The 27,656-nt window shown below is 44.8% G+C and overlaps 1 protein-coding gene and 1 long non-coding RNA gene across 9 annotated transcripts; one reads left to right on the plus strand and one right to left on the minus strand.

Annotated features, from left to right (window-relative positions):
• Positions 1–13,679: 13,679 nt before the first annotated feature.
• Positions 13,680–20,362, plus strand: LOC120669649. 8 transcript variants are annotated; one of them, XR_005672737.1, is made up of 14 exons: positions 13,681–13,837; positions 14,739–15,051; positions 15,179–15,825; positions 15,924–16,318; positions 16,411–16,823; positions 16,944–17,089; positions 17,217–18,029; positions 18,176–18,311; positions 18,400–18,452; positions 18,555–18,880; positions 18,961–19,126; positions 19,221–19,708; positions 19,817–19,993; positions 20,103–20,362. It is a non-coding gene; the product is annotated as an uncharacterized LOC120669649 (long non-coding RNA). The 8 variants fall into 8 exon arrangements; XR_005672731.1 differs by having other exon boundaries at positions 13,682–13,837; positions 15,924–16,064; positions 16,217–16,318; positions 18,400–18,880; XR_005672733.1 differs by having other exon boundaries at positions 13,682–13,837; positions 15,924–16,034; positions 16,217–16,318; positions 18,400–18,880.
• Positions 20,363–20,899: 537 nt separating this feature from the next.
• LOC120695162 (protein FAR1-RELATED SEQUENCE 5-like) lies at positions 20,900–23,288 on the minus strand. The gene is made up of 3 exons (XM_039978468.1): positions 22,607–23,288; positions 21,437–22,344; positions 20,900–20,968 (listed from the first exon to the last, which is right to left on the minus strand). Exons 1-3 carry the CDS (start codon positions 23,286–23,288, stop codon positions 20,900–20,902), a joined length of 1,659 nt encoding a protein of 552 aa, XP_039834402.1.
• Between the last annotated feature and the right edge of the window lie 4,368 nt (positions 23,289–27,656).

The raw sequence follows: 27,656 nt of genomic DNA on the forward strand, positions 1-27,656 counted from the left end.
CACCGGAGTAAGTAGTGTTCATCGGAATGAAGTAAGCAACCTTCGTCAAATGGTCCACTACTACCCATATAGAGTTGTACCCCTGCTGAGTATGAGGCAATCCCACTATGAAATCCATCGTGATCTCCTCCCATTTCCACTCGGGAATCTTCAACGGCTGCAACAAACCGGCTGGCCTCTGATGCTCTGCCTTCACACGCTGACATGTGTCGCAGATGGCCACATACTCGGCGACTGAACGCTTCATCCCGGGCCACCAGAAACGCTCCTTAAGATCATAGTACATCTTAGTACTGTCCGGATGAATAGAGTAAGCCGTATCATGAGCCTCACTCAGAATCAACTTCCTGAGATCATTCCCCTCTGGCACACAAATCCGGTTCTTGTACCACAAAGTACCCTGATCATCCTCTCTGAAATGAGGAGCCTTGCCTTTCTTGAGCAACTCACGAATCTCTTGCAGCTTCTCATCTTTCTTCTGATGCTGCCGGATCTCTGCCTCTAGAGTGGGCTCTGCCTCGAATGCTGCACTCGAAGTATGATACAAGAAACCCAGACTCAACTGCTCAAACTCCTCGCATAACTCTGGAGGCATCTGGAAAGCCACGGCCATGTTGACATAGCTTCTTTTGCTCAGAGCATCTGCCACAACATTGGCCTTTCCCGGATGATAGTGAATCTCCAGGTCATAATCCTTGACCAGCTCTAACCATCTCCTCTGCCGCATGTTCAGCTCATTCTGCGTGAAAATATACTTGAGGCTCTTGTGATCAGTGTAGATATCACACTGCTGGCCGTACAAGTAATGCCTCCAAATCTTCAGAGCATGCACAACTGCGGCTAACTCAAGATCATGAGTGAGATAGTTCAGCTCATACCGACGTAACTGCCGTGAAGCATAAGCAATCACCCTGCCCTCCTGCATCAAGACACAACCAAGACCATCCTTCGAAGCATCACAATACACCGTGAACCTCTTGCTCTGTTCTGGCAGAGTAAGGACTGGTGCCGTAGTCAACCTCTTCTTCAGCTCATCAAAGGCCATCTGACGCTCATCAGTCCATATGAAATCCACATTCTTCTCTAGTAAAGAAGTCAAGGGCTTCGCGATTTTGGAGAAATTCTCAATGAACCTCCGATAATATCCTGCTAAGCCCAAGAATGACCGGACTTCCTTCACCGTCTGCGGTGTCTCCCACTCGAGTACATCCTTCACCTTGCTCTGATCAACTGCAATGCCTCCCTTGGAGATGATATGACCGAGGAATGGAACCTCGTCAATCCAGAACTCGCACTTGCTGAACTTAGCGTACAGCTGATGCTCCCTCAATCTCTGCAGCGCTAGCTTCAGATGAACTTCATGCTCTGCCTCTGACTTGGAAAAGATCAGGATATCATCAATAAAGATCACCACGAAGACATCCAGATAATCTATGAAAACCTTGTTCATCAGGTGCATGGAGAAAGCCGGGGCATTAGTCAAGCCGAAAGACATGACTGTGTACTCGTACAGCCCGTACTTGCAGGTGAATGCCGTCTTCGGAATATCCTCAGGACGGATCCTCAGCTGAAAATAACCCGAACGCAGATCAATCTTCGAGAATACACAAGCACCTCGAAGCAGATCAAAAAGATCCTTAATACGGGGCAGTGGATGCTTGTTCTTGATGGTAACTGCGTTCAGATCCCGATAATCGACGCACATTCTCTTCGAACCATCCTTCTTATCCACTAACAACAACGGAAAAGCCCAATGAGAAAAGCTGCGGCGGGTATAGCCCTTGGCTAGCAACTCATCAATGGTCTTCTTGACTTCCTCATGCTCTATAGGTGCCATACGGTATGGCCGCTTTGCAATACGAGCTGTGCCAGGCAAGAGATCTATAGAAAACCCAATGTCGCGTTCAGGCGGCATACCTGGCAAATCATCCGGAAAGACATCCGGGAATTCAGACACCACGCAAATACCATCCGTGGGTCTAGCCTCCATCTGATGAAGAAATCCAGAATTCTCTGTAGCACTGACTGTCACCTCTTGGCCATCAGATGCTGACAAGTGAACTGTCCGCTGAGCACAATCAATACAGACTCCCCATTTGGTAATGGTCTCCATGCCCAAAATCACATCTATCCCCGAGGAATCAATGATGATCAAACCAGTGCAGAACTCTACCCCCCTTATGACAATACTAACTCTGGAGCATATAGAACATGTATGCATCTAGCCCCCAGGAGAGGTAACTACCATAGCTGTCCTCATACAAGAAACTGGTATACGATGCTGCTCGGCAAATGACTTGGAAATGAAAGAATGAGTAGCACCGGTATTGAAAAGCACTGTAGCGGGGTGGGAGTTGACCATGAACATACCCATAACCACATTAGGAGCCTCGGCCGCTGACTCGGCCGTCACGTGGTTCACCCGACCCTGTGTTGGCGCCCTGGGCTGAGCTGGGCGCCTCTGCTGTCCTGTCTGCGCCTTCCGGGGGCAAGAGTTGGCGTAGTGCCTCGACTGGCCGCCGTGATAGCACGCGCGAGGGAGTGCTGGAGCCTGCTGTCCGGCAGGAGGAGTTGCCTGCCGTGGAGCCTGAGGTGCTGGCGGAGCTGGTGGAGCGGCACGAGCCGGAGGTGCTGGAAACTTCTGGCCCTGGCCCGCCTGCTGCTGCTGTCGAGGCGGGTACTGCTGCGGCCGCTGCTAGTACTGCTGGGGCGGCCGGTACTGCTGCTGCTGCTGTGGGGGCTGGAAGCGGGGACGGGTGTTGCTGCCGGAAGCAACTGGAGTGATCTTCCTCTTCTTATCATCCATCTCCCGGTGCTTGCGCTCCGTGTTGAGCGCGCTGTCAACCAGATGGTTGAAGTCGTCGAAGCGGAGGTTGAGCAGCGCGTACTGGATGTAGTCCTCGAGAACCTCCATGAAGTGCTCCTGCTTGTCGTGGTCATCCGCGACCTCGGCAGGGGCGTAGCGAGTGAGCTGAAGGAAACGATCGCGGTACTCCGTGACCTTCATAGTCCCCTAAAGTGGAAAAAGAAAGATGTATGACGAATGATTAGCTTAACTTTTCCTGTTTCAGAAAGATAGAACAAGGGAGGTCTTAGCTCAAAAAGGAAATGATGAAGGATTATATCTGAGTTTACCTGCTTAAGTGCAAGGAACTCCTTCTTCTTCGTCTTCATCACGCTCGCGGGGACGTTGTGGATGCGGAACCACTCCCGGAACTAGATCCAGGTGAAAGCCTCGCGGTCCTGAATCCGGTGGAATTCCCACCAGTCCAAAGCTGCCCCTCGCAGCTGTCCTGCTGCGTACAAGACACGCTCCCGATCATCGCACTGGGCGATGTCCAACTGACGCTCCACTGCACGGAGCCAGTCGTCCACCTGGAGTGGATCAGACGTGTGGGAGAACGTTGGCGGGTGACCCCTCAGAAACTCCGCACGCCTGTCGTGGGGCTGCTGTGGTGGTGGCGGAGGCGGCGGCTGAGCGTGGACCTGCTGCAGTGTCTGAACGGTGTTGTTCAGGGTGGCCATCATCTGCATCTGGAGCTGGAAGAACTGCTCCGGAGTCAAGGGTGGAGGCATCGGCATTCTGGTACCCTGGTTGTTCTGCCCCTGCTGCTGGCCAGAACCGGAACCGGTGCTCCTGGTGTTCACCATATGATTTGAACAAAAGATGTATGAGTAAAGATATTGCAGAAATAATTTCGGACGGATATGATATCTTTCTGCAAGGAAGACTTAGGCATGATAAAGTAGACAGGATAGAGTGCATGGTTTAACTCCAACGATCTAACTCAGTTTTATTAATTGATTAAACTTTAACTTAAGACTGATTTTCATTAAACAAATTTAACTACTAAGCTATGCAATCAACCAAAAATCCAAATCAAACACTTGCATAATCACAAGCATACAAATTTACACTTTGGCCGAGTTTAACACACAACTCGACTAACACAACACGTCGCAAAACGGTCTATCGTGCTGAGGTCAGGGAATCCTAGACTAAAAAGGGTCGGTGAGATACTTCAGGGCCAAAACTACGGAAACTAATTTTATAGTGAAAAATCAAGGCAAGACGAGTAAAAATCTTAGTATTCAAGGAATATAATAGCAAAATAGTTTCAGCAGACAAGGCTTAGAGAGAAGAAGACCTAAAACTCGACCAGTTCTATCTAGGCTTTCGTCCTACAGTCGATATAGCTCTGATACCACTCTGTAACACCCGGTTTACAAAAGGACATAAACCGAGCAATCATATACGTGCCAGGATCAAGTCACATGTATATACAACAGAATGAATAGTATATCACAGCACATATCAAGTAAAAAGATATAATAAAGCGAGTACGAATGTTATTTATTACATTAATGACAAAATGTCTGATACAGAGTATGCGGAAGCATAAAACAAGTACGAAACTCTCGGAAGCTGGGCGCCACAGGGACGTCGACTGGGAGACGAATGCCTAGAAGTCCTCGTACTCCTGGTAGCTCCGGGTGAACTCCTCCACGTCGCCGGGAACTGAGCAGCAGTAGGGTGTCCCCAAAGAGAACAAGAGGAAAAGAGTAGAGTAGGCAAGAGTGAGTACACAACTTGTACTCAACAAGTATAACACAAACTATGAGGCTCTAAGGTTGGTTGACTCAACTGCATTAGCTTTTAATCTTGGCAAAATTTTATTAAAACTATTTACTACAAGTGGATGAATTACCAGAAACCCAGTTACTTAGAAATTAATGAGAATTAATTATGATCTACTGAGAACCAAACCAAACCACCCGGGGAACCCCCCCTAATCAAAGGAAGATAACCCCACTAATCAAAAGGAGGATCTGGGCCGCTCATGACCATGAGCATGGCTAGTATACCAGTTTTACACTCTGCAGAGGTTGCACATCTTTACCCACAAGTCGTGAGCTACGCTAGTTGTTCATCACACTTCCGTAGGTGAGATGACTAGCAAACTCACTACGAGGCCATTACAAAGAATCTCGTTGGTAAGGAGTAACCGCGAGGGTTGGATCGGCGACTATGGAGCAGGTCTAGTGGGCGTCAAGACACAGAGCACAGACGAGGCCACTCAGTACGAGGGCCATAGAAGCTTACCACCCCTACCCCGCAGGTAAGTTACTCCAAACCAAAAAGACCTAATTAGTAAGCCAAGACCGTCCCATTCCAGTCTTGGTAGCGCTGTTGTCCCAGGTTGTCGCTCTATGAACCAGTCCTTATGAAGAGTAGCCAACCAAGCACTAAGCACTGTGCTGGCCCCCTAAACCATGTTTCTAGAAAAAAACCACTTTTTAACGAGATGTGAGCCACTCAAGCGGGCCACTCCCAGAATTAAGTTGCATATACCATTAATAAAATTAATTAAAAAGGACTAGTGTGTTATAGCACGGCACCTAGCACAACTAACCAAAATGCAACCCAAGGGATATATAAAGGATAAATGTAGCTAGGAAATCCTTATAGGCATACAGTATTAAAATGCAATATGGAATTGTATTTAAAAGTGATCATGTTATACTTGCCTTCCTCAAAATTCTCCTACTGCTCAAACTGCTGTGAAGACGGTGGCTGCTCCGGGTACTGGTACTGATGCTCCTCCGGTAGCTCAACGTCTACTCACGAACACATGGCCAAAAAACAAGGCAACATCATAAACATACATGCAAACAAAGGCCAACACTATGAAACAGTACAACAGTACATAAAAACAGCAACAAAACTAAGCTAGAACTATTCTACGCATTACAACGATCGCGTGGACATAAAGAACACCTAAAATGGAGCTAGAACGCGAAAACTAGGCCCAAAACAAGGTTCAGGGACTAAACTGTAAGAAAACAGGGTTTCTAGGGGCTTCTGCACAAAAACCGGGGACCTACACATAATTAAAGGATAGATCTAGGGTCTAACGCGCAAAAACACCAAGGCTGGACTGCGGACCCAAAAACTGGAAAGCTCAGGGGGGTCCATGCAAGAATCAGGGCTGTTCTGCAATTATTATTGAACAACAGTGGACCGCTGGTTGATTCAGTGGAAACCCGGGGGATCTTTAGAAAAACAGCCACGACGAAGGGGTATCTATGGATCTGATCCGTTGGATCGCGATCCAGTGACTCAGGACAAACCGATACGCGATCTAATCGTGTGCGTCCGCTGCTGATCCTGCGGTCCGGATTCTAAGGGCGCGAGGGGAGCGGCTTTGGCTCGCCGGGATCTCACGTTCCGCGGCGGCGTTTCACCGGGGACTCACCAGAACTCGCTAATCCGGCATTCCCAGGGCCAAAACGGAGCGGGCTTGGGTCGGGGACGCTCCTCACGCCATGTGTGATCCACTGGAGGTAACAGGGAGGCGGCTCGGGGCTCGGAGCAGGGACCTCGATGGCGATGGCGGCCACAGGGTTCGCCGGCGCTAGTGTTTACGCAAAGCTGGGGCTCGGCTCTAGATGCAACGGGGTCAGGAAGCTACTACGCGTGTGTGGAAAGCCAGAGCGCAGCACGGGCAGGGCTGTGCCGCGCTACAACAATTCCGCCACAGCGGGGCTGCGGCGGCGGAGCACCGGTGGCGGTGTTCCCACCCCAGGTAGGGACTATGCATGCTAAAACCTAGCGCAGAAGGGGTAGGAGGTTCAAGCGGTGCACATAGTGAACTGAATTAGACGGAGAAGAGGCGCAGCAGTGCCGGCGACGAGGTCACGCGGCGGTGCACGGGCGGCGCTCGGGCGGAGCTCGAGGAGGAGGCACAGTTGTGGGGCTCCGAGCCTGCTGATCCGTCCAGACGATCCGTGCAGGTCCTGCGGAGGTGCCACGGGGGTGAGGAAAGTCCAGGAATCGCCGGCGTCATGGAATTGTATGGTGGACCGAGAGTTCACCGGCGGATCCAGCAGCTGCAGAAGTTGGGGTCGGAATTGGAGCATCGTGAAGTTCCCTGGTGTCGAGGCGAAACCGGGGCAGTGGTTGGCAGGGGCTGGGAGGCAGCAGGGCGGCGAGCACACGGCGGCGCAGAGTTCTGCACGGTGAAGCAGGGTGCGGCGGTGGCGCTGAGCGGGGAAAAGTGAGGGAGGTCGCGGGCTGGGCCGACGCTGGGGTTTGGGCCGGTTTGGGTTTCCTGTTTTCTGGATTTTCCTTCTCTCTTCTTTTCCAAACACACTCAAACTAATTTGAATTCAAACAAATTTGAATTCAAACTCCTATGCACTCAAACAAAGAAAACTTATGCACCAACATGAATGCACAGACAAGTTGAACCTAAGATGAATTTTAATTACTTGTGAAAGAAAATTAAGGTTAAAAGCAAGGCTAAGCAAATAAAAACCTTAGAAACTTTATTAAAGCCAATTAAATTTATTATTAAATACTGAAATTTAAATTAGGGTGTTACAGTTTGAACCATATTGCTTTGTTCATGCTATTTAACAAAAATCTGTCGACTTCTGGTGCGTTGGATCTGTGCTTTGGGATATGTGCTTTTCTATCTCGTTTCTCAGTTGCCCCTGGGTCGTTTCGTTAACAGGTGCCGCCGCCATCATCCGAATCCACAAACCTGGTGAATATTTTAAAAATCGCGCCCTTCATGTTCCCACAGTCTCTTTTCTTTTCCCAAATAATATTTTTTCCCACAATCTTTTCCCAACTGAAAGTGGGCAGGAGGAGAGGGTGAGGGGGTGGTAATCGGGTTGGAGGGAAGCCGGAGAGACGCGCGCCGCTGTTCCTTCGCTTCCCAAAGATGGTTCCATCGTTGCTAGTGACACAAGCGGCTGCTCCTTTCAGTTGACTGAGGCAGGAGAATGGAGGAAGGGTATGGCTCCAGAGATTTCAATAAGGGAAAAAATATCATTTGGGAAAAGAAAAGAGACTATGGGAAATTGGGAACATGAAGGGCGTGATTTTCAAAATATTCTCCAGGTTTGTGGATTCGGATGATGGCGGCGGCACCTGTTAACGAAACGACACGGGGCGACTGAGAAACGAGATAGAAAAGCACATATCTCAAAGTATAGATCCAACACACCAGAATTCGACAAATTTTTGGAAGAAAAATCTGTTGACAGATATTTAGCAAAAGTCTCTAAATATTTGTTCTGTATTGATTAAGTTTTGTTCATGGTATTTGCTATATTTATTCCTAGTTCATTACATTACTCTTTAGTGTTCTGCTATGTGATCAGCATATATTATTTCCACTGATTTGTTCTCTGTTATCTGGATTGATGTGTTCGATTGATCTCCACCGAGCTAGTCCAACGACTGGGTCGGGCCTTGACTCGCGTCCTGATCGGAGATGTCCAACCCAAATATGGTTGGTCGACCCCCGACGCCACCACGTGGCTACCTAGATGGCGTCACCGTGACCGGAGGCAGCAACTACCAGAGTTTTCTCTAATTTAAGCACTCTACGCTCTTAATCTACTCCTAGTGACTGAGATTAATTCTTACAATGGTATCAATTAGCCTACTCTAGCGAGTAGATCTAGAAGGGAAAGAAAGATCAAAGAAAAGAAAGAAGAAATTCGACCTCGAATCGAAGAAAAGATCATAACCCTAACCCTATAGGGTGCGGGACCTACCTACGCCCACCACCACCAGCCACCACTGCGGGGCAAGCTATCTGAGCGAGTAGATCTAGATCGGAGAAAGAAAAAGAAAGACATTTCGATCTCGGATCGAAAGAGAAAAAGAAACACTAACCCTAGATCACAGAAAGGACGGTGAACGAGGGGGATCCCACCTGGGGTTCACCTCACCGCCGCCGCCACCACTGTCGGCATCGCCTACTACCAACCACAAATGAATTACATCATTTTCTTGACTACCTAAACACACTGCCAAGAAAATACTCGATTTTCTTGTTTATCCTAGAAAATCATCAAGGAAATACGTAATTTAATTTCTCGGCGGATCCCACCAGTCGTTAAGGAATATACTTCTACTTATATAGCAATAAATAAAGGCTCGGGCCATATGGGCTACAATAGGAGCCAACCGTCCTATTGCAGCCATACCCGCAGATGCATATAAAAAGAGAGTGTAGCCTGTTGCTTCAATACTCTGTGCCGCTCCCATCCGCTCTCTATTCCACGAGCCATAGGAGTTGACTAGGAAGATTGGCGCGCTACACCGCGCCCGTTTCCAAAAAACGGTGGTTTCTTTGTTGTTTGAATGCTGAACATGTTGAATGAGCCGGGCCAAAGTGAAGAAGGGTACACTGGGATGATATGATGAGGTAGTACAATTAGCCGCCAATTCGGTGTTATCGATTTATCATATCAGGAGAACATGTATGCAAAGACAGCAATATTTCTTTCATATTAGAGTATGAAGTAAAGTACTTTGGTTGACAGAAGAAACACATCAAAACTGAAGCAGCAAAGGAATCAGGGAAACTGGGGAACAAACTACCTTATGGTAATAGTTACACATGGTTGTTTCAAAAAAAAAAGTTACACATGGTTGCCATGCTGAAGAATTTGGGCCTTATCAAAGAAGATGTCTTATCACAGTAGAAATATGTCAAGTCAACATCACATTTACATTTATTATTAAACTAAAAGGTCATCTGAAACCACAATAAAAAAACAAAACAATTTTAAAGAACCTGCAATTTCAACTTTACAAAGACTCAATTGGTGCATATTGTTGGTTATTTACTTATTTTGTTAGATAAACTGTCAAGAGTAATTTGAAAAAAAAGGCTTAAGCTATTTGTATAAGCAGAAACATATGACGCTATACAAATCCAAAAAAATATTTAGTCCTACTTATACTACGTGAACATACAAATTAGAAACTACTGATTAGTGTAGGTAGGGGCAGAAAAGGTAAAAGAGAAGAAATATTAATTATTGTGTTCAGGACCATGGATGCCTGCACTTTGCACTTTGAACATTGATGAAATTAAGCCTAAGAGCAACACCAAACCATTGCTAGATCAGTTCGCTACTATGGAGCAAGGTCGATGGAAGGGCTTCATGTCGGCAATGCGCATATCCTGATTTCTGATGAATACAACTGCACTGCTGAGGATTTAGAGTTGGACTCTGCCACTCCATGCATACCCAGCCATGTTACTAATCAAATTTTGTGGACAATTTCATGCAGAAAATAGTCAAATATATGATTAGAAGAAAAAATACATTAGATCATGTGGAACTAACAACGCAGCATCAATCTAGCATGAAGAGCGGTAGACATCTGAATGTATTCACTAATGCTACTTTTCTTCAGCGATAAGAGGTTACTTATTCTAACCATCTAACGCTGATTTTTGAGATGGGCTATGTCAAACATAAAAAAAGATTACTACCCTCCAAAATCAAATCAGGTCGGAGAGAGAGAGAGAGGGCCACTCAGGCACTCACCCACCATTGCTGTTCTTTGGAGGCGTCCCTTTCATCTTGCTGGCAGTAGAGCTACAGAGGTTGATGTCGGTCCAATCGAGAACTACAGGCAGATGAATGGTGACGGGGTGGTGAGGAAGCAGTTGGGGCGTTGGGCGGATGAGGGCCGGGGCTGCGACCCGAACTGTTGACGGCCTTTTGATCTCGTCAGAATGGTGCAGTGAGAGAGGGTGTGGCGAGTAACAGTGCGAGCAGCGAGAGGGGAGGCATGAAAGGTCGGCAGCGACCCATCGGAGTAGGCGACGATGGCGAGGAAGCCGGAAGGGGAACGACATAGAGGAACAGGCGCTTGCCGATTTTATGAGCAGGCACCGACGACACACGCAACGGCCCAAGCCCAGCAGGCTGGATCGGTCGACGGCGGCGGCAAAGGCCATGGTCTCGACTTGGGCCAAAAATCCAGAGTACCTCTCGTCGCTCCCTTTTCTTCCGCGATAAGGTACACGAGCCGCAGCGGCCGCGGAAGGCGGTGCCGGAAAAAGCAGAGCCCGCGTCGGGCGTCCCTCCCCATTGGCGTCCCTCCCCGTTGGCTCTGGCAAAGCAAGCGACGTGTCGGGCCGTGAGCGATGGAACGGTCCCAAGAGCGCTCCCATGCCTCCACTTCCAGGGTGTATAGAGTATAGAGTATATATATATGCTGCAGCAAGGCTTAGTTGCATTGCATCGTGCTTAGACACTGCACCCAAACAACCCAGCCTACTTGGCATACATATGCACGTAGGAATCAACTAGAGCTAATAAGAATGGGATGCACCAGCAAGTTTTTGATCACCGGTAGGGGTTGTGTTCCACCGTTCTTTGCTGCCGACTTGTTGCCGCGTGACCACGACCTCATGACGCCATGCATGCCGTGCCGCTGGAATGATCTCACCTGGCCAATATTCCCTCATCTCTGATGGCTTGTGTAACTTTACTTTCCGTTTGCTAGCTACTTCAATGGAACGACCCGTCTTTCATCGTCTGTTAGTTTATTCTCGCAACATTTCTGATGTATAATTGTTCATTCATATGGCAATAATACTAGTTATTTACAATAATTGTTTCCTCTTTATTTGACATGTGCAACGCAATAAAGATCCACATGGTCTGAGCCAAACCGTCCTTTTATATAGTCTCATGGGTTGCAATGCTGATACAAATACAAAGAGAGACTGCACAGTCTGTTGCTTCAATACCAAATTCAAAAGTTTGGGAGAAAAAAGGGGGGACCATGGATTTAGGTGGAGGCCAAGTTCAAAATTGGATGGTGATAAACATCCAAGCAAGTGTAAGTGATTCAATTCGTCAAATTTTGCAAGAGCAAGAGCAATAAATGAAGCATAATAAGCCCTAGCAGAGCAAGAAATGAAGAAAGAACTCAAAGAAGTGTTGAATTGAATGAGTTCAATAGAGTTCAGGGCATCAGATATTCGATACTATGGGAAAATGGAAAATTAACAGGTCGGAGCAACGCAGAATTGCAATGGCGATTAATTGAAGAAAAACCTTCAGCATCGGATGAACCGAATTGTACCAGATGATCAGGCACTATTGCCAAAAGGTGTCGGTGCAAGCATGGTTTGATCATCCAGAGAACATGTCAAGCGACAAAAGATTTCAGTGAGAAAGATTTGAAGTGCTGTGTTGGACGGAGTGTCAGACAAAGCGTCGGTGCGAAAACGCAAGCAAAAGTAGAATATGGAAGAAAGGGGTCAATGGTTACGTGGTTGAAAAGCGGGTATGAGATGATTCGATACTCCTAAATCGAGCGTAGGTTCATCCGAAACTATTGTACTGTTCTTGGCCATCGGAGCAACAACTTTTCAGGCCTAGAGATAGTGAGCGAGCAAGTGTTGCTGCTTTGTGTTCTAGAGTGAACAATAATTATAATCTTGGTGTGCTAGCCCCTTGGAGTCTTGTGGCTCATTGGCAAGTCAATGACCCTCTGGCTTGGTGTGGAGCGGCGGTGATGGCTTTATGCAGGGGACGTGAGGACCCCTCCTTCGTGGGAAGCTTCGTAGTGAAGACGTGTCAAGGTGACCAGTGGAATGGGTAGTGAGCATTGCCTTCGTTGGCGCGAGCCTTAGTGACGAGACCAAGCTCTTGACCGAAAGAGACTTGGTGACTGGGAGTATATTCTTGGTGAAGCTCCAACGTGGGCTAGGAGTGGCTTTAGCCCAGCGATACCACGGGAAAAATCGCCGTAGTGAGTTTGCATTTTCCCTAAACCTTTTCTTTGCGTTTCTGCATTCATACCTGCAACTTGTGAGCATTTACAATCTTAGAGTAGTATCTTCCTAGAGGATTGGCTATAGATTGCAGAACTCTTGTTTGGGTTGAGTTGAAACACTAGTTAAACCTTTAGTTGCACATCTAAATAGTATGTCCCTAGTTTATATTTATTGTGCAAGCTAGATGGAGACCTTTGGTTAAAATTTTAAGTTGTCTAATTCATCCTCTTCCTTGTTTAGGTGACGAGCACCTATTCCTTTCAGGATGAATAAAACAGATTTGGAGTCTACGTTTAGCGGAAAATTGAAAAAGTGTAGGTGGCAGTGGTATCCCTTTGACGCTGCATACCATGATGAGCACCACAACTCATGACTTCTAAAAAACGGTGCCCCCAGCCGGCCAGCCCCCTGGTGTAGTGTTGTCATCAAAATTGGAGCCTCATCATTGACATGTTCTGAATGTTCTTTGTGTGGTACTGGGGGTGGGAGGCTTCTTTTATTTGTAGCCCATGCGAGCGGATGACACCGTACCACAGAAAGCAGTAGGCTCCCGACGGGTGCATGCTCGGCCACAAAGACCTCCACACACGTATCCTTAAAAATATAAAGTTCTAAAACAAGTAAACATGTTCCACATAAAAGAATTAATTTGAATGTATTCTATCAACAAAAGAAATTGTTCTGAGATCAAAAGAAAAATGTTTTGAGAACAATATAAAATGTTTTGGAATATAATTAATTGTTCTGAAACAAATAAAATATTATAAAAAAATATGTTGAAGTAGTTGAAAAAGAGATCTGACAGCGATTTGGACAAAGCTGGCTGCTAGCGAATGAAACAAAAGAAGGAAGAAGATTTCGGCCAACGAAAAAATAGCTCAAGTTACATGGGCCGTGCATATGCAACATAGAATTGCCAGTATTTCGGCTATTAAAAAGTGCGTAAAGTCTATCTGGCAACCCCCGCGGCCCAGCAGGCCGACGCTAGCCCAGGCTTCCTTTTTCTGGCCTGTTTTGACAGCCCCATGCTCCCCCTCCCGTCCCCCAAACGGGCAACGGCTGCCTCCTGCGGCAGTGGGGAGAGGAGCCGTGCGGGAGGCGATTCCTGGTCGCCGGCAAGGAGCGGCAGCAGAGGACCGGCCGGCGAGGAGCGACGGCAGAGGACCGGCGAGGAGCGGCGGTAGTGAATCGGGGTGGCTTGCCCCTTGTGCCACTACGGATTCAATGTGAGTTGCAACCCCCCTCCTCTCCCCCACCATCTCACCCCTGCCCTCCTCCCCCGCCATGGTGCCGCAGCCGAGCTCGCGCAGGAGGCGCATGAGGTAGAAGGGCCCTGCGCTGCGCGCTATCGCTCCACCCATAGTTGGCTTTGCTGTCGAGGTAGAAGGGGGTTCGCCATGGCGCCCGCAATCGCCGCGCTCCACCCGCACCCCCCTGTTGTACAGGTATGCGGCGAAGTTGCGGAGGACCCGCGGCGTGCTGTAGAGGTAGAAGGGGCTCCGTGCCACTGCCGCGCATTGCCGCCTCCACCCGCACCCCCCTGCAGTACAGGTATGCAGCGAAGTTGCGGGACTCGTGGTGTGCTGTAGAGGTAGACGGGGCTCCGCGCTGCCGCCGCCATTGTGTCGTCCACTCGAACCCCCTTGCAGCACAGGAACCTGCCGGCGCCATGGCGTAAGCAGTGCTTCGGCGCTGTGCCCTTGACTCTTTTTTGCCGCTGGCTGCGGCGACGGGGAATCCTGGATTTTTTTTAGTATCAAGTTATGTGATTTTTTGCACGCAAATAGCGTCTGGATTCAGCTATTAAGAACTGTAATAATGTTCTCCATTAGGAATTTATGGAAACCGCAGCAAATCAGTTGTTTTCAGATTCCATTTTTGTATGTTTTATATGTCTGGTGCCCCCATAGAACCAAATTACACGACATGGAAAAATCTAGTGAGTCATTTTGACATCAGTCATTTTTTAGTGTCAAGTTGTGTGAAATTTTGCATGCAAATAGTGTCGTTTTAGTGTCAAGTCAGACATTCCTGTATCGCCAAGTTACAGACTCAATATACAGTGTCACATTAGGGTCAATATACATTTTTATATACTCTAACCTTTTTTGTGTCTGTTTTCTTTAGTATGGCTAAGAAATGGAAACTTGAAACTGTGGGACATCCATCTCCACCGAGAAGAAATACAAGAGCAACTTCCAAATCAGATTTGGAAGGTTGTGGTGCTGGTGGGTCCTCACACAACATGCTAGTGATGCTGCCCCCTTGTGGAAGAGGGTCACTAGAGCAAGTTGCAGAAATATCAAGGGAATGCCAGATCAAGATGTGGAAAACAAGAGGCGCAAAAAAAGGCATCATCATGGGCGATGAAGTAAAGCAGAAATCAAAAGGGAAAGAGGTGATGGATGAACGCCACATAATTAAGAAGCAACCAGATAAGGTTCAACACACGTACCTTTTTCCTGCATTTTTCTATTCACACATACTTTGTGTTTTGCTCCTGTTTTTTTATTTTTTTCTTTGCGCCACATACTTATTTTTTTTGTACACTTTTTTTAATGTTCCAGGACTTGAGGAAAAAGGGATCAGCTAGGAGGCTCATACTTATTAACAACACACTAGAAGATCCTCAAAAAAATGCTATCGAACATGTCGGTTTTGGGGAGCTGCTTCTAGTTCAATGTTGGTCAATTCCAGAGAAGCTATCTTCCTGGCTCATCAAAAGATTTGATATCACAAGATCCGAATTGGTCATACCACAAGATCCGAATTGGTCATACCGTACAGGGGCAGAATAAAAGTTGATGACCACACTGTCCACAGGATCTTGGGGCTCCCAATGGTTGGAGAGCACATCTATTATGCAAAGAATAGTTTCGCTGATACATATGAAGAATTTTACAAAGTTTTCAACTATGAAAATGACCAAAAAGCACCAATATTTACTGAAGCTGAAAATTGGCTATTGGGTGAGGGAAAGAAGAGGAGTGACACCTTATGGCTGTGGTATTGGCTTGAGTTTGCCATCAGCTCATTCTTGTGCCCTACTTTAAACCCAAGTTTGTGTGTGCGGGCGTTCCATGCGATCACAGATATAGAAAAGATCGACAAATACAATTTGTGCAGGTTTGTAGTTGAAAGATTGATTAGAGGCATCACGGAGTTCAATGAAGTAGGAAAAAAATCAGTGTGAGGCTGTCTTTTTCTCCTTACGGTATGGCGGATTATCTCCCCTGTGTTTTTTGATTCACACAATGCAAGTTATTTGTTCCCCCCCAACTATATAATCTGAGTCCCACAAATTACCTGCAGATTTTGTATTTAGATGCCCTCGACATCTGTGATATTGTAGATCAAACTGCAAAAGTAAGAGCTTCTGTTTGGACACAAAGCTTGGTTACCAGAATCACTGCAATGGATAGGGTATCCAGCACTGAATTCGGGAAGTTACATGTGAATCATTTGTCCCCTTTTTTTCCCCTAGTTTTCCTTAGAGTATCAATCTGCATGTTGTCTTAGTATCAACTTACTCATGGACATGTATCAACTTACATCACCACCATGAGTCAAGTTGACTGTATACATCATATAAATTTTTTTTGCAGCTCAAAGCTAAGTACCAAATGAACTCCCCCAACATGCTCATACAACCAGAAAGGATTGATGAGTTTGTCAACTCCAACATGCCCGCTGAATCGGTCACCATGGTAATTAACCTTTTTATTTTTTTCACACTCCCACCACATCATGTGCAATGTATCAATGTTAATATATATAAGATTGCAATATATCAATGTAGGATAGGAACACCTTCAAGCAAGCCATCAACGAGTTCAGCTTGGCCATCAATGAAGCGGTGGTAAATCTTACCTTACAACTATCTCAAGGCGGCAAGCAGACACCAATCAGCACAGGTGCACCAGCAAGAGCACAGAGCACTAGTGCAGCTGCGGCAGAAAAACAGAGCAGCCCGACAGCAGCAGAAGACGAAGATGCTGAGTTCAAAGATAAAAGTGACACACCCTCCGAGGGGGATCTCGAGTATGTTGAGGAGTCTGAAGACGAGACCATTGTTAATCGTGAGCACAGGTCCAAAAGAAAACAAGATGTACATGTGGGAAAGGGTCATTGAAGTAGTAGTGAGGAATTGGAAGATTATGCCGATTCAGATTCTACAACGATTGGAGAGAAGATGCGGAAGACGAGCCTATTGTTAGTAGATATGCAACCATCAACTTTTTCATGGATAGCAATTTTTGTTTTCTTTGTCTCCTTTTTCACCCATCATATATATTTTTCCAGCTAAATTTTGTTTCTTCTTTTTTTGCACAGGGATATAAATGAGGGATCTCAATTTGCTTGCAACACCCAATCGCTAGACATTGATATCACCGGCAATACTGCAACACAAAGAGATGGTACACAAGAAGTTGACATCACCGGGCTGCAGAGCAAACAAAATGATGATGAAACACAAGGTATGTAGAGTTTTAATCTACACTAGTAATTTCTTCAGTACAAGGAGCAATTTACTTAGTTCTGAAGTGGCAAGTTATACATTTTTTACATGACACCTTTTTCATTTTTGTTGTTTGAGATTTTCAGCTCAAAGCAAGGAGAAAGGTATCTCTCAAAGCAAAGAAGACAACAAAGATGGTGATGACAAAGAAGACAAAGAAAACACACCACTTGCAAATTGCGATGATGCTAAAGGCAAACAGCCAAGGAAAGACAACCACCAAGATGATGAAGGACATAGTGGGGCCAACAAAGAAAAAGATGAAACCAACAATTCCGGAAAGCAAGCTGCAAGCAATATAGGGGACGAAAGTGGAAATGCAAGTCAAAGGTTAACACCTCAAAATTCAAAAAGGGATAGAAGATATAGAAGCCTCAGGCAAGTGCAGTGATGTGTATGGAGATTCGGAGCCTATCTCTCCAATAAATACGCTGAGTATCAGAGAAGAGATGGAAGCATTAGGGCTACTTGATGATACACTACCAGGTCGTGCGACTGCAAAGCAAATGGTTTTTGAAACGATAGAGATTTTAGAAGTGAGTGCAACAGCGGAGGTGAAGAAAATGGTTGAGGATTGCATGCAGCTACCTATGCCGGACTCCGGATTAAATCTGCCACTCAAAGAAGAATCTGAGAAGTTCGAGACTAAACAAATCAAAGATGCCATCGACAACCACCTATCTCTAGAAACAAAGAAAGAATTGAGGACCAAGGGAACTGCTACAAGGATAGATTTTATGACTAGAAAGAAGTTGGTGGCTAAAAGTTCCAAGGCTGCATGCCTCTTGCCTCCACTTGCACCAAAAAAGGATAATGGAAAGAAAACTTCAGACAAAATGCAGCTCCCCCAAGAAGTAAAGGGTGCAAACGAGCTCAAGAAAAACAGCAAAAGCCCACAGGTACACATGGTCATATCATTTTTTTTGAAACCATCAATTTTTTAGCATCAACTTGTGCATAAATTGTGTCAACTTGTGCACCACTGGACTAGCAATTTCTACATCACTGGCTATCAACTTCCTAAACAGAAATTTTTTTTCAACAGAGCAATGAAAATAAAAAAGATGAAGCATCTGCAGCATCATCAACAGCAGCAAGGATAAATGTTTACACCAGGAAGCCAAGGAAAAATTTCAACTGAAATGGAGAAGCTAGTAGAAGCCTCCCTTCCAATAGACAAGGTTTTTGCTTGCCTCCTTTTATTTTCTTTTCTCACTTCCAATATGTCAAGGCATGTTTGTAAATATTCCTTTTCTATAAAACGGCCAGGGTGAAGAGAGCAAAGGCCCGCTGGCAGCCAAAAAGTTAGATGAGAAAGCTAAGTTGCGAGCAATTTTTTTTAAGCACTACCTTGACATATTCAACCAGCAAATTGAGTACAAATGGTTTTTCCCCAACATTTTTCCTTCTTTTTGTTTTGGCAGGGCTTTTCCATTGAGGGAGGAAGCAATCTTCCAAGCATTCGCACTATTGAGGAGATCTAGGAATCTAAAGGATACAAGGACGCCCGAGACGTACCCAGCTTCTCACTTGGGTTTGATGATGATGTTACCCAGAAGAGCCCAAGTAAATCAACAGTTGACGACTCTATCACCGCCTCAATGTTTGACCAACTTTGTGATGATGCCATGAAGGGATTAGCAAAGCATCGAGATTACCCCACTATAAACACAAACCATGTGAGCCCGCAGCAAGAAACTATGTACAAGGAAATTTGCAAGTGGAGGTCGCGGTCCGGTGCTGATACCAGGTATGTAGGTGAACAAATAAAGAAACTTTTCAACACATGCAGAAAAAAACAGCCCTAACAAGCTCTCCCTTGTTCCGCAGTCCGGACGCATTCAAGTCAAAAGAAATCATAGCTACTGTGAGTGAGCTAGCAAATAGCATGGCCATGGGCAGTTCGCTAAACACAATTGCGCTCCAAGTTGGGACATTTGTATTGTCGAAAGATCCAGCACAAAGGAGGAAGAAAATAATGTCACCATGGGTAGGGGTAAATTACTCAAACCCCTCCTATCTAGTTATTGCAAGATCTTTTTTTATTAGCTGGGTCTAATAATGTGTCTTTTAACGGCAAAACAAAACAGTTGAAGATGATGACACCAACAGAAGCATATTGCAGGATGGTTGAGAAAGCATTTGACTTCCTCAACACAAAATACGACATGATATGCTCCTGAAAACATTCCTCCCTGCTTTTTTGTTCCTGTCTAGTTATTTACACTGTAGCACACAAGTTGCGCCACCCAACTAGCAACTTACATATGAATTAACTATCAAGTTGTCTATTTTTTGAAATCCAGATCTTGTTCCCAATCCATCAAGCAAATGAAAACGAACCAGATGCAGTCGGGCACTGGTTTACAGTTGTATTAAACCTGGCAGATAAAAAGTTCCAAGTCATTGATTCTCTAAGGTCCCCTGGCACCCCGTCACTAGTTCTGAAAGCACAAATGGTTCGCGCAAAGATCATAACACTATGGAAGAAGTACATGGCAAAGCACGATGGGTGCACAGTCTCCGCTATTTTTAGCTATGATCTTCAATATATCTCGGGCTACCGGCAATTCAGAATGTAAGCTCATAACACTATGTCCCTCTTGTATCTTGCCCTTTTCTACCATATAGTTAACTTTTATCTATTTTTTAAATGATGTACACACTTGTTTTTTCTCCACGGCAGCCATGATTGCGGATTGTTCACCCTCAAGGCGATTGAGTATTGGGATGGAAGCCGGCTGCCCAAAATTATTGGATCTAGTGAGGTAAATTTGCGGAAACAAGTTCTTCACGAGTGGATCACTAGTCCAGCAAACCAAGCTGATTGGAAGAACAATCTCTGCCAAGGAAGTGAGACAAAGTAAGTCACAACTCAAAGTTTAGCAAACCATTTCTCCCCTTTTTTTTCTTCTCATGTAGTTTTCCCCCGTGAAGTAACTTGTTGTTTATTTTGTCTATCCAAACAACAGGGGGGAAGAGGCTGGTTCTAGCACATCAATGGGGAAAAGGATATAGAGGAAGCATCGGAAGGGGCAAGAAATGCAAAAACGGAGCATGGATGATGTTTTTCTTTTTTTCTCTTTCTTTCAAGGATAATGTGTAACATAAGATATTAATATTGTATTTCATGTCCATCACCTTTTTTTTATGCGTCCTTTTTAGCTAAAGATTTTGTATGATGGGTGTTCTGTGCCTGAACTGCAATGTTACAATGTTACACCCATTATTATGTCTTTAGAGTTCAGACCTCAAGTTCGACCTCAAATGTTACACCCATTATTATGTCTTTAGACATTTTTGACACACCAATATGACACAATTTGACACACCAATAAGACACAATTTAACACATAGAATCCGTGTTTCTCTCAGGGCCACAAGATGATCATATGGGAACAAAAAGCTGACACACTAATAGACACAACATTAAAACATAAATTTTTATACACCCAATAAGACAAGCAGATAAACCAATACACATTTTTGATGTGACACACCAATAGTCACAAGTTGACACGCCAATACGACACAATTTGACACACCAATAAGACATAAGTTGACACATAGAATATGTGTTTCTCTCAAAAAAACACACACTCAAAGCGATCTAAAATGTTTTGTAGTACAAATAAATATGTCTTTCTGTTCTACAATTCCGTTGTAAGCTTCTTTGCAGGCTTGGATGGGCAATTTCCTGTATTATGTTCCGTAGAACCACAATAGCCACATGGAATTTTTTTTGGTGGTTGCAGTCCCAATGGATTCTTTATTCTCTTCGATTTCGGGCGCCCTTGCCTTTTGGTAATAGCTGGATCCTTAACCCCCAAATCAGCACCTGATGTAAATTAGAAAGTACAGTCAAAATGAAAAACTCTCATATCGCTCCAAATTACCGTCAATTTGCTTCCAAAGTACCACAATACATGTTTGGAGAGTTGGATCCTTAACCCCCAAATCAGCGCCTGAAGCATTGCTTGCCTTTTTCTTCGAGGTCTTACCGTGATGCCGACCTCCACCAACCACGCTTCCAGTCTACACGACATTGGACTGCACTTGTGAAGCAGAACTCGGCACCCCTCCATTTTTGTGTGCATTAAGTTCAGCTTGCATCGCAGCTACATGCTTCAAAACTATGTTGTGACTTTCATTCTCAACCATGAAAGGTCTTACGAACTAGGCAAAGTTGGTGCAGATTGTATGGTAACGGACAGCATGCCTCCCCAGGTTTGAAATTTGCGTGGCCTGCAGCGGCTTCATTCACCTTTTCAGCAGACCAACAAGAAAAAATGTAATGACATGGCACCTCACGGACAGCAAGTGCATCAAACACCTTTAGTATATGGCAGAAAAGAACCCCGTCCCTCTGAAACTTGCAACAATCACAGCTATACAAACCATCAACACTGTTTTCTGAAACCCTGAATGTTCTCCCCGCATATAAGTGATGGGGACAGCACCCATATGGAACAACATCAAGTAAGCTATCACCTTCAACTCGAACAATATAGTAACTAGAACTCAGCTGTAGCTCATCCTGGAAAACATTGAACAACTTCCTTGTGTACATTTGCTTCATTTGTCTTTCCACGGGGTGGCCAGTCAAGTAGTGCAGAACCTTGACAGTTGTATTAGCCTCATGCATTGTTTGTTTGCCGAATATTCTATACTGTATTTTCTTGTACTGGTGAACAAAGTTCAATATTGAATTCATTGGGTTCACATATCGCTTCAGGACAGCATTGAATCCCTCACTCCGTGCTGTTGTTTGCAGAAAGGGGAAGAAGTTGTTCATGAAGTAAGTTGGAACCCAGCAATTTCTCATTTCATACAAATGCTTGAACCTTTCATCATCATTGATCTCATGTTTACCCAGCATAGCTTGCCATTTGAATTCAAACTCTACAATCGAGAAGCTATTGTCAACACAATCATTGAAATCATCAGCCAATCCTGGTTTACCATCCAAGAAAGCCCCCAATCTTTTCCTTGCATTCTCCATGATGTGCCACCTACAGTTCCTATGGACCGAAGTGGTAAAAACTTGAGCAATAGCAGCCACCATTGCCAAGTCTTGATCAGTGATAATATTAATAGGATCTCTGCCACCCATAGCCTTCTTGAACTCAGTAAACAACCACACAAAAGCTTCTATTTTTTCATTTCTCATGAAGCCACAACCAAGCTGTATAGTTATTCCATTTCTGTCAATACCTGGCAAATGGATACAAGGGAAAAACACATAAATTGATACCTGTCAATACTAAGTTGCTACACAAGCAAAAGACAACTTGACACATAATAACAGAAATCATACATCCAAAAAACACAACTTGATACCTGTCAATACTAAATTGATACAACAGAAGAAAAAAACATGCACAAAACACAAATGAGAGGTTTCTACCTATGAAAGGAACACAAGACATATTATACATGTTGGTCAAGTAAGTTGTGTCAAAAGATATACAATCACCATAGAGCTCATATGACTTCCTTACTGCACCATCAACCCAAAATAGATTCTCAACCCTATCAAATTCATCAAGGGTATAACTGTAAATGAAATCAGGATCTTCCTTCTTCAGTTCCTCAAAGTGATCAAGGGTTGCTTTCATGTCCTTTTCTTGATACTCAGCACGGTACTCCACTCTCAAATTTTTTGCATCATCTTCCGTGTATGGACAGTTTTCAATACCACCATACAACTCAACCATTATCTGGTAAGCGCGCGTAGTGGTTATGCAACACCCATGAAGAAACTTTATGAACTCCTCTTCAGCAGGTATCTCTCTATGGGACTTCATGTACTTTGTAAGAGAGAACGTCTTCACACACTCATGATTGTGCTCCTGCTCAAAGTGAACGACCTCCCATTGAGATGGGGCTGTTTTCCTCACAATCATGCGTGCAGGACAGTGAGTCCTATCAACATAATCTCTGCGCCTTTGCCGCACTATCTTCTTCTCAGTTATCAGTCCTTCATCATCAAGTTTTTGCTTCTTATTGACACCAGCTTTTTGGCATACAAAAATAACTTTCCTCTTGTCATTGTCTTTTTTGGATTCACGGGAGGTGTCAATTCTGATGGAAAATCCAGCGTGTCGAGCATACCTATTATAGTAAACCCTAGCATCTTGCGGGGTGCTAAATGTCATGCCAACATAGGGCTCCTGTGGTGTTGACAAAACCTCAATACCATCGACTCCGCAGGCATTGCTGAACTTGCTGGAGTAGGGACATGAGGTATGGCAATAGGATCATCTTGAGACATAGCAATAGGATCATCTTGTGACACATTGATCAAAAAATAGTAACATGATCATCCACAAAACTAACATCTGCTGGTTCAATATTAAGGTCAAACCCCTCTACAGACGGCTTCCTTTTTTTAAGCTACAAATAGCAAAATGAGAGAAGTCTGTTACTATCAAGTTGACAATTTCTGGAAACCATAGTTTGACACAATAGCAAACTAACTTGACACTTCAGACAGACAAGTCAAAATAACAGGTTTAGATCAGGGAAAAACATGCAGACAGAGAGATGATGGAGACAAAATTGACAGTAAAACAAACAGAAGGCAAGAAGGCAGCGCGCAGCACGCAGGATGGGAGGGGGGCGCACCTTTTTTTCGACGGGGATGAAAGCGCCGAGTGGGGAGAGGCAGCCACGACCGAAGCGCAATGGCAGCACACGGTCACCGAGGAGGAGCACGGAGCTCCGGCGGCGGCCAATGTAGGGGGAGGACGGAGGGTTGGCGGCACCGAGGAGGACCACGAGGTCTGGTGGCGGTCGACTGGATGGGACGGGGGTGGGGGGTTTGTCGGATGGATGGCACCCCTCTCGAAAAGAAAGGGGTACGGGGTCGCGCGTTCGCGTATAGCGCGACCCGTCGTGCCTTATCCCGCTCCTAAAAAATGGCATGCTTCAGTTACAAAATTTGGGTCGCTCAAACTTCAAACCTGGATTCTACGTCATGTTGGCATGCTGATTGGGTCAAGTTATGATGATTAAATTTTGTCACGTGTTGTGCAGATTCTACTTCCTCTACCCACCAAGAACAAGGTATGCGAGGAAAATAGTCGATTAAGTAATGTTTCATTGTAGAGAATATGTAGCCTGTGTCTATCATGTTTTAGTCATTGTGAATCATTGTTCTTTTTTATGATGATAATAGATAAAAAAGATTCCGGTTTCAGAGATATTCTTCTAAGGATGCACCATCAGACCACACTAATGACAAGAATATAGCCTCTTCTACTAACTCCAGCACATGATATATATATATATATATATGTGTGTGTGTGTGTGTGTGTGTGTGTGTACCCACATCATTATCCCAAACACATTTATGAGCCCTCCAATTTGCAGAGAAGGCTCGTGAACTTCTATAGCAGCAACTTTAAGATACGACACCCCCGCGGGGACAAGGCTTCACTAAGAAGAATGTGTAGGAAAAAACATGACTTAGTGCTTAACATTTCCAGGATCTAACACCTAATCAACATGAGCACAACCCAAATGAAAAGACAAGTTGTAGATCTAGACCGGGAAGCAGTGGCATCGCAGACGTAGCAGATGTTCCGGCCATCGTGGTTGGGGACGAGAGCGACGTAGGGGCCGTAGACGTTCCCGTAGTTGTACTCGACGTAGTGGAAGGAGTTCGTCGCGGGTACCAAAAGCCTTCGGGTCGCCACCGGCACTGTCCAGGGACGGCGGTGGCGGGTTGGCGACGGCCTTCAGGAGGCCCCAAAGCCGCCACGGATTGGGCGGCTGTAGTGGGACGGCTAGGGTTTGGACTTAGTTGGACTGACTTTCCAAAGGCTGGGCCCCACTATTTATTATGGCGCTGGGCGACCTGTGATGAGGACATCGCCACGCTGAACATGCACGAACTGGCCTCATCTCCAAGTTACAAGTTGACTCCAACTCGGTTTTCACGTTCATCTCGGATTCAGCCAACACCCCTGCACGGTTTCGGCGATATCTCCCTCATATGGAGTCCGAATGAGGTGATCTTGGATGCGTTGGAATCGTGACAACGAGACATTTATTTTGGTTCTAGTCCCAGCTCCAGAAACCTCGTGGATCATTCTGTGTGACCACGGGAAGGTGCTGCGACACCTGCTTTGGGCCTTTTTCAGGCTTTGTATCGTGTCGGGCCTTAAGCCCAAGTTGTGGGTACCCTGTGGCAGCCCCGCCTAAATTAATCCGGCTTAAGTGTGCTAACCAACATCAAAATGACAATTAGGGTTAACACGCACTTAAAACGGAGCAATCCGGCAGTGCTGTCGGGTAAAATCCCGATTAAACCACTTGAACAGGATCGACAAAGCAGTCCAGAGAATGCAACAGTCCACAAATTTTACAGCACAGAGTATGAAATTAAATTATTATTACAAACCAAGTTTGAATTTATAAAAGTACAACAGAGTTCAAGAGTGACGGAAAACGAACAATAGTCTAACGACGAAACGAGACGTCATGATGAAGCCCGTACATGACGTCAGCCCCATCCTCAAATGTACCACCTGAAAAACAAGCCACAAGCAAGGCTGAGTATACTAATACTCAGCAAGTCTTACCCGACTAAGGGTATACTTAGCCCATAATCTAGACATGCAAGGCTTTTGGCTTGAGGAGTTTGTTTTGCCGAAAAGCAGTAAAGAGTAGATCCTTAATTTCAGATTTTAGCTTCCAAATTCTAGTTCAATTAACCATTCTAGGTGAGCATCTACCCAATAGCATACATGGTGGGAAACAATTATCTTTCAACATTCAACCAACCATATTCATCATCATCATCTTTTACTTCTTACTCTATGTAGCAGAAGGGTTAAGCAGTCCCAAACCGTGAGAAGCGGACGATTCGAATCGAATTTGTTAACCTGGCCAGGCAGACCTAACACACACGTATGGGAACCAAGTCACCCACACGACTTTTCCCCTTTCTTTCCGGGTTGTGGATCAGGGTCACCGTCCTCGACTACATAGTACGACGACTCTGCACCCGCATGTGGCCGCATGAGAAACGACGTTCAAAGAAGGTGAGAGTAAAGTCCACTTGCCGGTCCAATCAGGTACTTAAGCTTACCGATTACCATATTTCTCGGCATGTGGTTAGTACGTTCAAACACTTAACCACCACTACCACACACTGCGGCCTTATCAATTTTCACTAAACAGACGGGGCATCACAAGTACCACAGCCCCGCCCGTAAGCCTTATAGTTGTAGCAGGTAGTAAACATCCAACTCCTATAATTCTTGCGAGTGACAGGAAATCACTCGACTTCTACCGAACCAATAGCCTAGCCAACTAGCGACCTACACATACTAGTGTTCAAGCATAGGTATCTAGGATTATGCAGCTAAGGTTCCAAGCAACTCCTGTAAACTTAAATGCGCAAGTAGATAGAAACAATAATAAGTTGCATAAATTTAAAATAGATAGGACATGCTCCGGGGCTTGCCTGGAATTAACGCTAGGTCAGTGTTAGTTAGAGGATAAGTGTTCGGCGAGCATCTTCCTTCGGTCATGCACATCGGGATCCATTCGTCCATCTTCTGGATGTGTCCACCATTCACCGTCTTCTGGCTTGACTCCAACGTCGCGTCCTTCACGTGATTCATCTATCGTACCTAAATGAAATGCAACAATACATATGTATGAATGCACAGTTTCGAGTTGCTCAACAATATAGATGTTATTATTTTTCCTTCACGATAAAGTTGTAGTCCAACATGATGTGAGTTTGGATGTGAACTTCTTAATTAACATTTCCTGGGCAGTCGTTTATAGAGTAGTGTCTAACATTTCTAACTACACAAGGCATCATGATCAACGGCACAAAAGAAGCTCACTAACTTCATAAACAAGTGGTAGTTGTTTCCGATAGCAAGTAAATCATTGTTTGCTAAATAAATAACAACTCGGCACACATACAGAAGTAGATTCAGCAAAAATTACATTAAACAGAAGGTAAACAGAGTAATCTTATCCTGTAAAAATCAAACTATTTCATGCAGCCATTTACTTGGAACAATTCGGATATTTAGACTACACCTAGAGCAAGATTAAATTCTACAGAACAAACTACAACACTTATGAAGCTCAAAATTTTACAAAACAGACTTCATATGATTATTGACAACTCATAAATTTTTCAGAATTTATTCTGCAGAGAATTAATTCTGAGAAATTAAACAAAACAGACATCAATCTAACAAGATTAATTTTTAACTTCTGTTCTAGTCACGAACTGATGCTCAAACTTCCTAGACAAGCTAATATACTCGAGATGAACACTGAGGAATATTTTCATGATTTATAAAAACAGAAACTATTTACCATAATTAAAGTCTACTAAACAAACATTAAATCATAGAAATAACTACACATGAGAACTGAGCACGAAATTTTTATAGCAACACTATATTCATATGAGTAATTCACCATAAAAATGTCATTGCAAGATAGGGCTTCAAACAGTAGTTAAGAAAAAGATAAAATCAACTAATATT

Source organism: Panicum virgatum, chromosome 2K (assembly GCF_016808335.1).
Source record: "Panicum virgatum strain AP13 chromosome 2K, P.virgatum_v5, whole genome shotgun sequence".
NCBI classification, from domain to species: domain Eukaryota; kingdom Viridiplantae; phylum Streptophyta; class Magnoliopsida; order Poales; family Poaceae; genus Panicum; species Panicum virgatum.